The 15,250-nt window shown below is 45.4% G+C and overlaps 1 protein-coding gene across 1 annotated transcript in view; it reads right to left on the bottom strand.

The window, feature by feature from the left end:
- Positions 1 to 14,839, bottom strand: part of SYNM (synemin) — a 23,281-nt gene extending 8,442 nt beyond the window's left edge. The window contains exons 1-3 of the mRNA XM_079954178.1: positions 13,929 to 14,839; positions 5,940 to 6,064; positions 1,922 to 1,995 (exon numbers count right to left, since the gene is read on the bottom strand). Coding sequence (XP_079810304.1) covers positions 1,922 to 1,995; positions 5,940 to 6,064; positions 13,929 to 14,717 — 988 coding nt within the window. The 5' untranslated portion in view covers positions 14,718 to 14,839. The remainder of the gene's footprint in view (positions 1 to 1,921; positions 1,996 to 5,939; positions 6,065 to 13,928) is intronic.
- Between the last annotated feature and the right edge of the window lie 411 nt (positions 14,840 to 15,250).

Raw genomic sequence — 15,250 nt, forward strand, 5'->3', positions numbered from 1 at the left:
GGGCGCTAAAATCCATTAGTTAAGACCAGAGCTATGTGTATGCCACACTGATATTTTGTACACCTGCGAACCTTGGGGCTTCCAATGATGCCTCCCTCTTGGCCATGGATGGCCCTATTTTGGCTAAGAACGTAAGAATAGTCCTGCTAGAGCAGAGTAGCAACCTATCTAGTCTAGCACTCCACTCTCACTGTGCCCACCCAAACGGCCCTGGGGAACCTGCAAACATCACTTGAGGGCACTAGCATTCTCTCTACCTGTGATTTCTAGCAACTGAGATTCAGAAGCATACTGCCTCCAACATACTGCCATTGATAGCCTTATCCTCCACGAATTAGTCTAATCCTCTTTTAAAGCCATTCAAGATGGTGGCTACCGTGCACTGCAGGGGATTTGATTAGATGACCCTTAGGATCCCTTCCAACTCTACAATTCTATTATCGCTGCCTCTTTCAGAAGTGCATTCCACACAATACCTTTTATTTTGTAACCTCTTTCACACCTTTTCTCTAAACTAAAAAGTCACCAATACCGTAACCCTTCTTCATAAGTGTTCCCCTTGGTCATTTTGGTATGGCATTTGTGCCTCAACATTCAAAATGGAGGGAATTGATTGTGATTTATAATTATTGATTCTACCTCCCTCTTAAAGAACGCGGATCACCAAAGAATTGATGCTTTTGAATTATGGTGCTGGAAGAGACACTTGAGAGTCCCACGGACTGCAAGAAGTTCATACCTATCCATTATTAAGGAAATCAGCCCTGAGTGCTCACTGGAAGGACAGATCCTGAAGCTGAGGCTCCAGTACTTTGGCCACCTCATGAAAAGAGAAGACTCCCTGGAAAAGACCCTGATGTTGGGAAAGATGGAGGACACAAGGAGAAGGGGACGACAAAGGACGAGATGGTTGGACAGTGTTCTTGAAGCTACCAACTTGAGTCTGACCAAATTGCGGGAGGCAGTGGAAGACAGGAGTGCCTGGCGTGCTCTGGTCCATGGGGTCACGAAGAGTCAGACACGACTAAACGACTAAACAACAACAACCTCCCCCTTATTTCTTTGATGTTTATCTGATGTTAACTCTCAATCTACCCCAGCTCCACTACAATCTCTGAAGAACTTCTGCTCCCTCAAATTGCTGCTCCTTGTCCCTGAACCTTTCTTCCCAAGACCTCTTCATGTTACCAAAAGGAGCTACAGAGCTATGCATGTATCGCCCCACTCTCCAAGTTGCATGGATCCTCCTGGCCTTTCTCATACTGACATATATTTTCTGAAGTGGGGGGCCTTTTCTATCCATATGAGCTACTCAGTGGAGGCCGGTTCATTTGAGAAAGTGGCACACTGCCCCACCAACATCAGTCTGACCCCAGCCTCCTCACTGCCTTTTTTCTTCCGACTAGTCTAGGGAGCGGCGCCGCTGTTAACTTCCTTTTCCTTAGTCTCAGCGCTGCCATTATACAACTCAGTAAGGAAGAAGATGGGAACAAAACTAGAATCTATTGGCTCTGCATCTCATTGGCTTTGGCTACTGGAGCCTTCCGCAACCTGCAGTCAGATTCTTATTATTGGCTTCCCACTGGGAGAACAGGATGCTGGACCAGATGGGCCTTTGGTCTGACCCAGCAGGGTGATTCTTACGTTCTTATTGTGTGAAATACATGCTTGATTTGGGCTGCCCTCTTTGGTAGCCAATGTTACCGGGCCATCCCAAGTTCTAGTGTTATGAAAGAGAGAGGGAAATGTCTCTATCCACTTCCTCCTTGCACCATACGTAATTATATAAACCTTCACAGAACTAGAAGCAAGAGCTCCCCCTCTGTTGAAACAAGGATGTGCGGAATTACTAGTGATGATGCCAACATGTCACTTCCACTCCTTACTCTGAAATGCACACATGCATGTCTGCAATTCATACCTTGTGGTAATTTCCTGCCATGCTCTTCATCCCACATAAGAATCCATTGACTGCTCTCTCCTTCCAGTAAAGCTCTGTAATACACAAAAGCAAGTATTAGAAGAGTAAAGGAGTTGGCATTTCATATGGACCATGGCCCATTATGGACATGTCACATTCCTGATCTTCTAATCATTCTAAGGAGACCAGAAGAGTTATGTGACTCCTACCTCCTCCTTTCCCCTCCTCTCTTGCACACAAACCTGCCTAGAGCCGATTCTGTTTATGCCGTCGCAATATATTCTTCTGAAAACTAGAACTAAGACCTGTGGAAATTCTTGAACAGCTGACTTTAAACACAGAGTTCATTTAAGCTGCCACTTTAATACTCTGCTGGAACACACTTTTGGTTTCAACTCTGCTAAATGTTTCGAACAGATAACAAGATGACCACTTCAACTCTGTAAATGGCTCATCTGGAAGAGTGTGATAGCTAAAAATTCTAGCTCCTAGATAGCATTTTGCATTTTTTTAAAAAAAAGAACCACCCAAAAACATTGTGCAACAACAACAATAGCCATCCCAGTAAGTCAAATTATTTTTCCTTCTAGGTTACATAAAGAGGTAACATAGCTACGGAACTTCACAAACTTGTAATCAATTTAATAGCTAGTTAAATGGAAGGGAGTGGAGGGGTCAAGCACAGCTAAGTGGGTAAATTGCAGATGGATAGTTGCGGTTATGCTGAAATTGACATATCTGGCGAGGTATCAAGAAAGAAGTTAAAGGATAAATAAGATTATATATCTAGTTGCTGGAAACGGTTTGCAGTCTTTCGGAATGCATGCTTCAATCAAACTGTTTCTTTGATTATACTCTGATGGTGTTTCCTGCTTGGCAGGGGGTTGGACTCGATGGCCCTTGTGGTCTCTTCCAACTCTATGATTCTATGATTCTATGACATTTTAAGATATAGGAAGCAGTTAACTGTATGTTTGAATACAACTATGAAACAGTTGTGTGAAATTACATACTTGTTATGGAATATTTTCCTTTTAGAAAGAAATTTAATAAAATGTATTAACACATACTGTGAAATAGTTAACAATGATGATATTTAATACCATGAACTTTAGATTTGGAGTTAAAACCACTTACTGTGACGGAAAGCAGGGAATTCATTCAGCACACTGAACATTCTACCAAGGAGTCCTTGTCATCACAAAGTGATCTCTAAAAACATGAGGACTAGATATTTGACTAGCTTTTTCAATTAAAAACTATCAGCCTAATGAAGAACCACACGTATGAATCATTCACTGCTGGTTTTACAATCCCAAGTCAGACAATAGCTAGAAAAGTCAGAGAATGGAGATCCTCTCACACTAGCACTTGCTGCCAAGGCAAGGATGGGCTGGCATATGTGAAGGAGCACCTTTTGGCTCCCCCAGTAAAATATTTGAGGGCTCTGGGGGTCCCCAAAGTTGATGGGCATTGCCATTTAAATGGTGTGCGTGCATGCACCAAGTCATGTGATTGATTACGTGGGGAGGGGCTGACCTGGGCCCTTCAATATTTTATTCAAATTGGCACCCCTAGGGAGGGCTATAGGTCAGTGGTAAAGAATCTGCTTTGTATGCAATAGATCCCAGTTTCAATCCCTAGCCTGGCCAGGTGGGGCTGGGAATGTCCCCTGCCAATTAGTATAGACAGTCCTGACCTAGGTGAACCAAAGGTCTGATTCAGTCTGATCTGGCTTCCTATGTTTAAAAATACACAACGGAGGCTTGCTAGTAGTTTCCAATTATCACCATCATCATCTAGCTTTGGCATAAGCACCTTTGGCAAACCTGAATTTTGCACATTTTGCAAACCTTTTGCTCTGTGGTTTTTTTGCAGTGAGCAGTCTATAACATATTGTTCTCCCAGGACGCAGAAATGCCAAATTAAAGCCCCTCCTGCAGACTACAAGAAATACACACAGTCCTCCAGGAAGGATTAAATTATCTCTTCCAGCCCCTTACAGGATGAAGTTCTCTGAAAGTGTTAACTGTGATGATGGAAATTAGGAATGCGGGAAGTTTGAGTAAGGATTTTTGGCCACTGGTAAAACAACAGTTTGCTCGGTTGCTGGAGCAACGAATGAAGTCACTAAAAATAAGTTCCAAGCAATGCACTGTATATGGCAAAGGGCAGCAGCAGCAGCACACAGCAGTCAGCTGGAACCCAGAGCAGTGCTGCTGAAAACAAGCTGTGCATCACAATACAAGCAAACCCTACTTAGAAGACCTTTTAAAAAAGGAGAAGGGGGGGGACAGTGGCTCATTCTTTCTAAATTTTGCCGTCATCTTTTCCCTATGCAGTCACCATTGGTTACAAACATACCCAGAATCGGGGGGTGGGGGGTGGAATGCCAAGTAAACCAGCTGCAGAGAGGCAGGTTGTGAAGTAATTCCTTCAACCATGGACAGAACTTACAAGAGCCAGTGTGGCATAGTGGTTAGACTGTTGGACTAGCATCTGAGAGAAGAGACCAGGGTTCAAATCCCCACTCTGGGTGAATGTGAGCCAGTCTCTCTCTCCCTCCCAGCCTAACCTACCTTACAGGGCTGTTGTGTGGATTAAATGAGGCAGGGGAGAGAGACTGGCTCACACAGTCTCTCAGCATTGCCAGGTAAAGCTTGGAAGAAACCCCTGCCTTAAACGCTGGAGAGCCACAGCTATTCAGCATAGGACCCAATGGTCTGACTTAATGAAAGGCAACTTCCAGTGTTCCTATGACATTTGCACTGAATTTAAAAAGAGAAAAACGAAATCAGTACTGTCACTCCTCACTCACCTTTACCAAAAAAACAAAACAAAACAACTTTTTAAAATACTGGTATTAGGATTCTTCCTTTTGGTAAAACATGGAAGGATTTTATTTTGGCTTCCAAGGAACCAGAGGCTCCTTCATACGGATTTATAAAATTTTCATCTGTATTCGCAGAGCTGGTGATGGATACCAGCAGAGGGAGGGGCGGGAGCAAGGAAGAAAACTGAAAGTGATCTATTACTGCTAAAAAAACCCCCCACTTATGAGCAGGGCTGGCATCCTAACCGATGATAAATTAACTTCTGGAAAATTCTCTCTCATTAGAAAGGGCAGAAAAACTTCACACAAAATCCAGCATTCCAAAACTGATTGGAAATACCAATCCTGACTGAAAACCTCATTATTTCATGTTCTTGTGACTTTTATCTTATTTTTTTAAACCAAGTAACATTATGTATAAAACAGGTGGGCATGTGGGCAGCCTTTTAATCAATCCTGGACAGAAATAGTTGAAACAGTATAGTATTTTACAGATTCATTTTCCTGCCTAAGCTGGAGCGTCTTGTCCAAAAGCAAAGTCCGTGTCTGCTTGGATTAGAACCCACATCATAAAATTGACTTGTTGTTTCCAATCCACCATCTTATTTTTCCCACTCCATCTTAAAGATCGTGACCAGATGCAGACTCCATGGCTTCAGCATCAAAGAACACACACACACACACACACACACACACACATACACCCTGCTGCTGACAACAAGTGCTCTATTTGCCATCTAGCCGAATGAAGATTTCCAGAGAATTATACCAAGTCAATCCAAATAGACTGAATATGCTGAAATCTCTGCCTTATCTGGAGTAAGTTTGTTCCCACACTGTTCCTGAACTGGTTTTGAGCACTGGTTTGTCATCTCTAGTGATGTTAAATTCTCAAGAATAATCTTTTGAAGAATATTCTCACCTCACATCACTAGTCATCTCCAAGTTAAGTATGTGTGTGCAAGCACACCCTACAGTAACAGATTTTACTACTTATCAACATTTTTTTGTTTTGCTTGTCTCTAAATTTCTCAGATGTTCCATTCAAGCGGAGACATTCAAACTTGCCCCAAATTTTTGCTTTATGTGAAATGAGGTTGCAACTGAACTTAAATGTCCACTGCAGCATAAGAGGAATTTCAAGTGTCTCTTAAGAGCACCATCGGTCACTTTTATGATCCTTACCTGTAAGTTTCAATTTCAAGGCTGAGACCAGCTTTCACCTGCAAGAGTTCATGGTAGTCCTTTAGGTACTCTGCGATGGACATGGTTAGGAAATGCTTTTCTTCTTCCAAGGCTTCAATGATCACCTAAAGCGAAACATGAATATAAATTGTTAACTTGAGTGAGCTCACGGGTCAGCTAACTAAAACCCTGGCAATGGCGCAATTTCAGAGACAAAAAACCTAATAGGAAAAGATGGATGGGGATTTTGTCTGAGTAAAGAGCTCCAGGGAAGGTGATTTCCCCCTTGAAATCTCCCCCAAAGAGTTCCACCAGCACAGAAACACTTGTTTTCTGGAGGCAACGTTGAGTGAAGATGGGTCATTTATCATCACAACATTTAGGACATACTGCTGTGACTATTCCTGGATCTTCTCTATCTTTTATTTTTAATAATGTTTCTGGGCACTATTGCAATGGGTTCCCTACACAAACTCCACTATGCTTCTATTATTATAATATTATCATCATTTATTTATTAATTGCCTTCTAAATCACCTTCTCAAGGCAATTTACATAGGAGGCAGTTAAAAACACAAAAACAACAAATACTTTGAAAATAAGTCAAGCCTAACAAGTGGACAATTGTGGTAAGGAGCCATTTGGTTCCGTTCCAAGATGGCGGCGCGTTCATACGCTGCGGCTCTGAGCTCCCAATACCTCACCTACTCACGCACAGCTGCCCTGAGCCTGGTCTTGGCTGGGGAGGGCGGGGTATAAATAAAAATATATTATTATTATTATCATCATTTATCCAGCTGGGAAAGCCTATGGTCTCCAGTTGTTTCTAGAAGGTGTAGCAAGGAGGCACCTGTTGTATATTGACAGGAACAGGGGCAGCCACAGTAAAAGCCCTGCTCTGAGCTCCATCACATGACCTGACAACCTATCTTAGAATTGTGGCTACTGCTGAGTAGGCTTCTGAGATCTTTGGAACTTGCAGGTGAAGCTCTCCCACAGACCACAGTGGTCTCCTGGGAAAATATAAGAAGGCAGTTTCTCAGGTAACCTGATCCAGAGCAGTATAGGGTGTTAGGATTGACTTAGCCTGCTAGCAGATTGGCAGCCTATCCTGCAAAGCAGGAGGAAAAATAGTAGCTTGGCATAGTAGCTTATGCCAACTATGGTTTGGCTGACATACAAAATTGGGAAAACAAATGGGAAAGCAGCGACAGGAAGAAAAAGGGAGAAGAGCTTTAGGTATGCAGGTAAAAAAGATGGTTAGGTTCAACACATTTTGGAATAAGTCCTTCTTCTGCAGCTATTTGAAATAACAGTTCTCAACCGAGTCTGCAAACTACTCAGACCGACCTGAGAAGCGTTATTCAAGTACTGCTCCTGAAGAAGGAATTGATTCCAAAGGCTTTGGATTGGATCCCCCAGTCAGTTTACTTAATTAATTCTATAGTCACTCAGAAGTAACACACACACACAGCTTAGTGAAGGGGAAACACTTGTCTCCTGCTGCTTGGCTAGATGGGAATTAATGCACTAATTCATTGTGTTAAAATGCTAATTCATCTGTGTTAAAATGCTAATTTTACAAGATGCAGTACCCATCTCCTTTGAAACACCACTGAACAGATCTGGGAACCAGGCCTAACATAGTAATTGCCCAGTTGACTCCAGGGGAGAAAACAGTGCAAAATTAAAGATACAACAGTTTGTGTGTTAGATTGGAAGTTTGGAAGAGAAAGTTGGAAGCGGAAGGTGAGAGAGAGGGCTTTGAGTTGGTGCCTTTGAGAGTGCAGGACCTTTCTCTAGGCGGTTCTCTGTGATTGCTCATCTAAAGGAAACTAAATGCCAGGCCGTCCCGTCCCTGGAATGTCACTCTGTACAGGGAATACTGGGTGGGGAGGAAGCATGTAACAGTGTTAATATAAATAGTTCCTAGGTTATTTTTGAGCAGGCAGTTTCCCATTTGTCTGAAAGATAACCCTGCAAGTTACATTAGGTTGAAAGGTGATCATAGCTCAGTGGTAAAGCTCAGGTTCAATCCCTGGCACCTCCAGGTAAAGTGTCTTAAACAGCGGGTTCTGGAAAGAACCCCAGCTGGTGAGAGCAGATGCCAGGCAAAATAAACAACAGTGGCCCCTACACATTCAATGCAGGATCATGCCACTTTAAATAGCCATGGTTCCCCCAAAGAATCCTGGGTATTGTAGTTTGTTAAGAGTTCTGAGAACTGTTAGGAGACCCCTAACAGCATTCTTAACAAACTACAGTTCCCAGGACTATTTGGGGAAAGCCAGGACTTTGGGGGAATCTTCCCCCCAACAAGCCACCATCAGTATCAGAGAATAAACTTTAGTTCTTGCTCATGGTTTGTTTAGCAAGAAGCAAACCATGAGCTTGGGTTCAGATTAGCCAGACCATGCCTTCTTTCCTTGCAGCAGCAGAAGCAAGAGAGAAATGAAGCACTGCAACTTGATCAATATGCACTGGCACACTGCACACTTACATTAAGCCATAGTTTGTATTAACTATGGTTTATTGTGACATTGAAACCAGGCCTGAGCGTTAATCAGGAATAGTCAACATGGTGCTCTCTAGCTGTTTTTGATTCCAGCTCCCATCAATCCTACCCAGCATGGCCAATGATGATGGGAGCTGGAGTCTAACAACCCATAGAAAGCACCACGTTGGCTACCCCAGGTGTTAACCATGGTTAACCATTATGCTTAACCACTGAGCTACTGTCGCATTTTACATCCTGAAAGTTTGGTTGTGTAACAATTTGCAACCTCAGCAGATGGCACACACAAGTGGCATTTTGAAAATCCAGGCACACAAAATCCTGCCCCTTCACAATATACAACATCCCCATAATCTCCAATGGCCCTGCTCACAATGCAGCTGTTAATGAGATAAGCACAGACAACAGAAATCTACCAGCGTGCAAATAAAACGGCTGTTCGGGAACAAAAGAAATGGTTACCAACAGGAAACAGAGGGAAAGATATGCAGGCTGACTGAATGGCTTTCGTTAACTTTCACAGTGTACTATGGTTACATTAACTGTTCTAACTCCACCAAAACAAAACAAAAACCCACTCATTTCAAGACTTTTTTACACCCACGACAAAGTGGGTTACTCAGAAGTGGCACACCAAAACAAAGACTGCTTAAGGACGTAAGAAGAGCCTGTTGGATCAGCGCACCTGGAAAAGTCCCACCTGCCCGTGAACCATTTCTTCATGCAGCACATGGTTCAACTGAAATTTGCTATCACAAGATGGCTGCCAATTCAGATATCTTTAAAAGCGCAGTGAGACAAATCCATGGAGGATAAAAGCTATGTGCTGCCTCTGATATCAGATGCACTCTGCCTTTGAATGCCAGCTACTGGGAAGCAGCAGTCACTCCCTGATAACTTTCTAGAGGAAAATGGTTGGTCACTGCAGAAAAAAAGATGGCGGACTAAGTAGGCATTTGCTCGAATTCAGCATGGCTCTTTTCATGCCTTTTGAAATCATTATTTTACTTTTATTGAATTACATACAAGTTAAAGGATGCAAAGGACAATATCAAGTGGTATCATCAAAATCAGAAAAAAACAGCACTGAAAGAGGGAGATGAAGGAAATTGCCAGGTCAAGGGGCAAACAAAATCACCACACAGGAACAGTGTAAACAGAAGAGTTTACAGTACAGCTGGATGAGGGGTAGATCAGGGAGTAATAAAGACAACAAGGGGAAATTACATGCCTTTCCAAATAAATTCATATTTGGCCTGAACCAAAGATCTGAGATTTGAATTTTATCATGCCATTGTCTCAAAGACTTTCAAGCCACCTAAAGTGCAATACATTTAAATGGGTGTCAGGTCACATTCAGCAGCTTGCACATTCTCTACATCACATGTAAAGAAATCAAGAGAAGTGCAGGTATGAATTCGAGGTGCAGCAGCAAACAACCACCATAGCTATTAAGCTCCCCACAAGGTGGCTGCAATTGTGGCTTTGTAGAGAGACATCTGCAGATAGTACCACACAAGCATTATCACCACACCCAGCTGCCCTACATTTCCATACAGTGGTGGAGGTGTCATAACACCCATCTCGCTGCTGCTGCTGCTGCTGCTGCTGCTTTGGCTAGTGTTAGTGTTGGACCTTCAGAGTTAACTGACTCCAAGATGGCCACACATAAACTTGTACTCGTAATGGCTTTGTTTGCCAGGAGTAATGTGAAGAACCTAAGAAAAGCCTGAAGGATCAAGGCCAATGGTACGTTGATTCCAGGTGCCTGTGAGAAACCCACAAGCAGGACTCAAGCACAAGGGCCCTTTTCCCTCCTGCGGTTTCAACCAACTGGCATTCAAAAGCATTACTGCCTCTGACTGTGGAGGTAGAGCACAGCCCTCCTGGCCAGTAGTCAACAATGGCCATGAATTTGTGCAGTTCTCTCTTAAAGCCATTCAACAGCCTCTTGTGGGAGCAAGTTCCATAGTTTAACTGTGTACTGCACAACTAAGTACAGTCATACCTTGGTTGTTGGATGCCTTGGTACTTGGACGTTTTGGCTCCCGAACGCCACAAACCCAGAAGTGAGTGTTCCGGTTTGCGAATGTTTTTGGGAAGCCAAACGTCTGATGTGGCTTCCATGGCTTCTGATTGAGTGCAGGAAGCTCCTGTAGCCAATCGGAAGCCGCGCCTTGGTTTTCGAACCATTCTGGGAGTCGAAAGGACTCCCAGAACGGATTAAGTTTGACAACCAAGGTGCCACTGTCCTAAATCCTACAAGATTCAACCTCATTGGATCTCCACAAGTTCTAGTGTTACACGAGAAACCTCTATCTCTCCACTCTCTCTGCTTCTGGCATAATTTCATAAACTTCTATCACAACACCTCTTACTTCCCTTTTCTCTAAACTAGAAAGTCCCAAATGCTGCAACCTTTCCTCATAATGGAGGAGCGTCATTCTGTTGATCATTTCAGTTATCCCTTTCTGATCCTTTTCCAACTCTACAATATCTTTTTTGAGATGAGGGGACCAGACCAGCAAACATTATTCCAAATGCGGTGGCACCAGTGATTTGTATAATGGCATTATGGTATCAGCAGTTTTATTTTCAATTCCTTTCCTAACAATCCCTAGCATGAATTTTTCACAGCTGTAGCACACTGGGTCGACAACTTCATTGGGTTATCGCTTTCAACTCCGATTTTCATGCCTGGTCAGTTACCGCCAGTTCAGACCTCATGAATAAAGTTTCTCTAGTCTTTCAACCAGCCACTACCTCAGACTGTTTCTGCACTCTGCTGCTACAAACGTGCACCAAGCTCCAACACTATAATATTATAATAATGTTATTATTTGTACCCCACCCATCTGACTGGGTTGCCCCAGCCACTCTGACTCTCCATGTCACAAACAACTGACACCTTCTCCCCCCCCACACCCCCCACACCAGGCAGCCATTTTGTCCTGCCACTCCCCATATTTTCATTGTCGCCAAAATCGCAGCCTGCTGGTAAATGAAACTTAGTACTCAGCCGTGCTATTCTAAGCACCTTTAGTCATGTGAGGTGTGAAAAGGGGTGCGACTCAGCCCCTCCAGAGGGAACACTGTGTCCTGTACTGGGGACTCTGGAAGCCAAATAGGAACTGAATCCTTTTGCTTTTGTTTTACCACTGGGAAAAGTGGGATTGTTGAATCTCAGAGTTGGAAGGGATCCCGAGGGTAATCTAGTCCAACCCCCTGCAATGTAGGAATTTCTACTAAAGCATCCATGGCAGGTTGCCATTCAACCTCTGCATAAAAACCTCCAAGGAAGGAGAATCCATAACGAGGGAATGTTCCCTAGCTAAACTTGATCCCATCACCACTCCTTGAAAGTGGGCGCCCAAGTTTGTAGCAAGGAGAGGGTGACAGGTGCAACCACCCACAGAGTGGCAAAGGCTAAGGAAATCCAGAAGGCAAGTTGCAAGTATCATATTTTTTAAGATGGCTCAGGGGAGTTTTTGGGTTTTTTAATGTCTTCCTAGAAACATCAACTTTGTTTGCCTCCATTTTCCCAGACTCCTATGGGAGCATCTGAAAGTGTGGCATCGCTCAAGCTAAGGGAGACCACAGGCAAGAAGACAATAGCACCACAGAACCCGGTAATTATAGAGAGACAGAGTGGAGTAGTGGTTAGAGTGTCAGACTAGGACCTGGGAATCCAGGGTTCAAATCCCCACTCAGCTATGAAGCTCCCTGGGTGAACTTCACCAGTCACTGCCTCTTAGCCTTTCCTACCTCACAGGGTTGTTGTGGGTATTAAATGAGGAGAGGGGAACCATATATTCCACCTTGAGCTCCTTGAAGGAAAAGGTGGGATATAAATGCAACAAGTAATAATAATAAATAAATTATAATTAGGTAAAACACCAACAAAAAAATAATGGCTGGAGGTGAGTTTAATAAGCTGTGCTAAACAAAATCCTCATGTTTGAACTAAACATTTAATAAAACAGTTGCCCAGGGAGATTTGAAGTGCATCTCTTTGCATATTTACTAGTAGTTACATCCCAGGGTGTTTGGCGGGGCTTACTCCTATGCAAGCCTGCCTACGGGTCCAGCCTTTACAGACTATTGATGGATGAGCTACTGTCAAGTTTGGAGACTGCAGCTGCTGCACAAACAATAAGCCAAATGGGTTTTATTCTCGATGAATGCAGAAGAGCATGTCTCTGAGCTTGGCAAGAGCATTTCCTTTACCCCCTCGGCAACAGCTGTGTGAGAAGCAAGAGATGCAGCTAGTGTGGTTTGCTCCCATCACAGCACTCTTGTGCCGGGGGAAGGCGGGGAGAGCCACACACATCAGCGCTAGTTAGGGGGACAAACGATAAGACCCTGACAGGTTTTAGTTGAGGTTTCCATCGGTGGCCACACTCCTCGGGGAGTAATTTGGTTGGGGCGAGGGGCACATGCCAGTGGTTAGTGGAATAAAAAAATGAGGGGGTGTGGAAATTAGAGAATCGTTCTGGATTAACTAGACAGGAATAAAGACCACCCAGACTCGCTTTTTACCATGTCTGTCTCAAGAATATAATTCCTAATCCTATGCTGGTTTACCCCACTGGGTTTGATGAAGCTATTCTCAAAAAATTATACAGATAATTTTTTTGCTTAGTTTTTTGGGAGTTTTTTTTAGTACAACACAGCTACTGTTGAATCACAGCAACTGTTCCGGAATGTAAGTGCTAGTACTTCATTTTCTCATTCAAGTGTGCTATACAAACATGGCATAATTTGTTCACCAGCAGCTGGAAGGCAAGTCACGAACCCAGGTAAAGTAAAATAAATAAAAATCAATTAATTTTTTTCCCAGACACTACATAAAGGAAAAACAACTTCTTATATATAAAGGCAGAGAAAACAAACAGGAAAGAAGGATAAAAGAATGGAGCAGGTTGAGGAGGCATGAGGGGGGTCTCCTGAGGCTGTGGGCTACAAGCTGCCCACCTATGACCTAAGAAAGCCTTTGCCATTAACTCACTAGAAGTCTTTAAAAAACGATGGGCACTCTCTCTCTCTCTGTTCAGACTAGAGCAATAAAGTACAGTATGTGAAATGCTTCCAACCATCCCATGCACTAGTTGAAAGCTGAACTCACAGCATAAATGCCTCTCATCAAATAAAGGTGCAGGAGCTCTGCAAGGGGGTGGGGAGTTGGCAACCCAACCAGGCAGATTCAAAGCAGTAAATAGTCAGCCCTTAATGCAAGCAGAACCCTGCTTGGATCAAGCCAAGGGGCTACTCAGCAAGCATTTCTTTTCATTTTATGTATTTAAGAAAAATTATTTACCACTTAACTGACAAGAACAGAGTAAGCGGTTGACATATGGCATACTGTGCCTTAAAGTGATGCTTCTAGGTTTTAGTGCCCAGCAGTTTGGCACTCAGAGGTAGACTGCCATGGTCCATGGAGGTTCTGCGGCGCCTCTGCCCTCCCGCTGCCCTACCTGATACTCGGCCAGCTCGGCGCCCTGGCGCTCTTGCTGCGCCAGCCGCTCCTGTTCCAAGCGCTCCGCCAGCGCGCCCAGCTCCTGGCAGCGGCGATGAAGCTCTTCGAGCTGCCGTCGGCTCTGCTCGTTGTGGGCTCGCAGCTTCTGCAGGTTCTCCCTGCCGAGGCGCTCTTCCAGCTCCTGCAGCGCCTGCAGCTCGGCCTCGTAGCGCTCCAGGCTCTGCTCGCAGCTCCAGCTAAGCACCAGCGCGTAACTGTCCTCCAGCTCCCGTCGGCTGACGGCGCGCGTCGAAGTCCTGGCCGGCGGCGGAGGCAGCAGGGCCGGCAGGCGCTGGGGACGCCGCCGCCGCCGCCGCTCCTCCTGTAGTCGCCCGTGCTCGGCCCGCAGGCGCTCCAGCAGCGCCTCCAGGGCGGCGCAGTCGGCCCGCAAGCGCTCCAGTTGCTGCCGCAGCTCGGCCAGCTCGGGCTCCAAGCGGCGCCGTCGCAGCTCCACCGACTGCGCGCCCAACCTCTCCAAGCTGGCCAACTCTTGGCGCAGGGCGTCGCGATCCAGCTCGGCTTCTCCTTTGGCCCGGCTCAGCTCGCTCACCAGCAGGCGCAGCTCGGCCACCTCTTCCTCGTGCTCCTGCAGGCGGCAAACCTGCCTCTCCCGCCCGCGGAGCGCGCCCAGCTCCTGCGCCAGGCGCCGGTTCTCTTCCTCCAGCGCCCGCACCCGCGACACGTAGAGCCACAGGCGGGAGTTGAGCTCCCGCAGCTCGCTCTGCTCGTCCCAGTCCGCCCGCTGCATGGCCGCCACCTCTTGCAAATCAGCCTCGGGTCCACGGACGGCTCCCGCCTTGCTCCGGCGCGCTCCTGCTCCTCTCCAAGGCGCGCTGGCTCTTTGCGCGCCGACAGCTGCTTTACGGTTTTGGCCCGGGACAGGGAAGGCAGGCTGGGCAAGGAGGGTGGGGAGAGCCGGCAGCCGGAGGTGGCCGAAGAGCGGCGCCTGCTGGCCACATTCCCTTCCAGTCCTGCTTCATCCGGAGTAGGGCAGACAACCTCACTCCGCTTTGTGCTCCCTAGAAACTTATGGAAACTTCAGATTGTCCAAAACGCAGCGACAAGGTAGACTACTGGCTGGAGTAGGCTTTAGAAAACAGCTAAGTTGGCAGCCTTTTGGTTGGGGGAGGCCATTTTGAGGTGCTCACATGAGCGCTTAAACTTAGGCCTAAATGACTTAGGCCCCAAATACCAACCAGTTTTCGCCTGGCTGAAGTCAGACCCTCCCAAGTGTCCCTATTTTCCAGGTACAGTCCTGAATTTACAGAAGCCACCCTGGTT

Source organism: Podarcis cretensis (assembly GCF_951804945.1).
Source record: "Podarcis cretensis genome assembly, chromosome: 14".
NCBI classification, from domain to species: domain Eukaryota; kingdom Metazoa; phylum Chordata; class Lepidosauria; order Squamata; family Lacertidae; genus Podarcis; species Podarcis cretensis.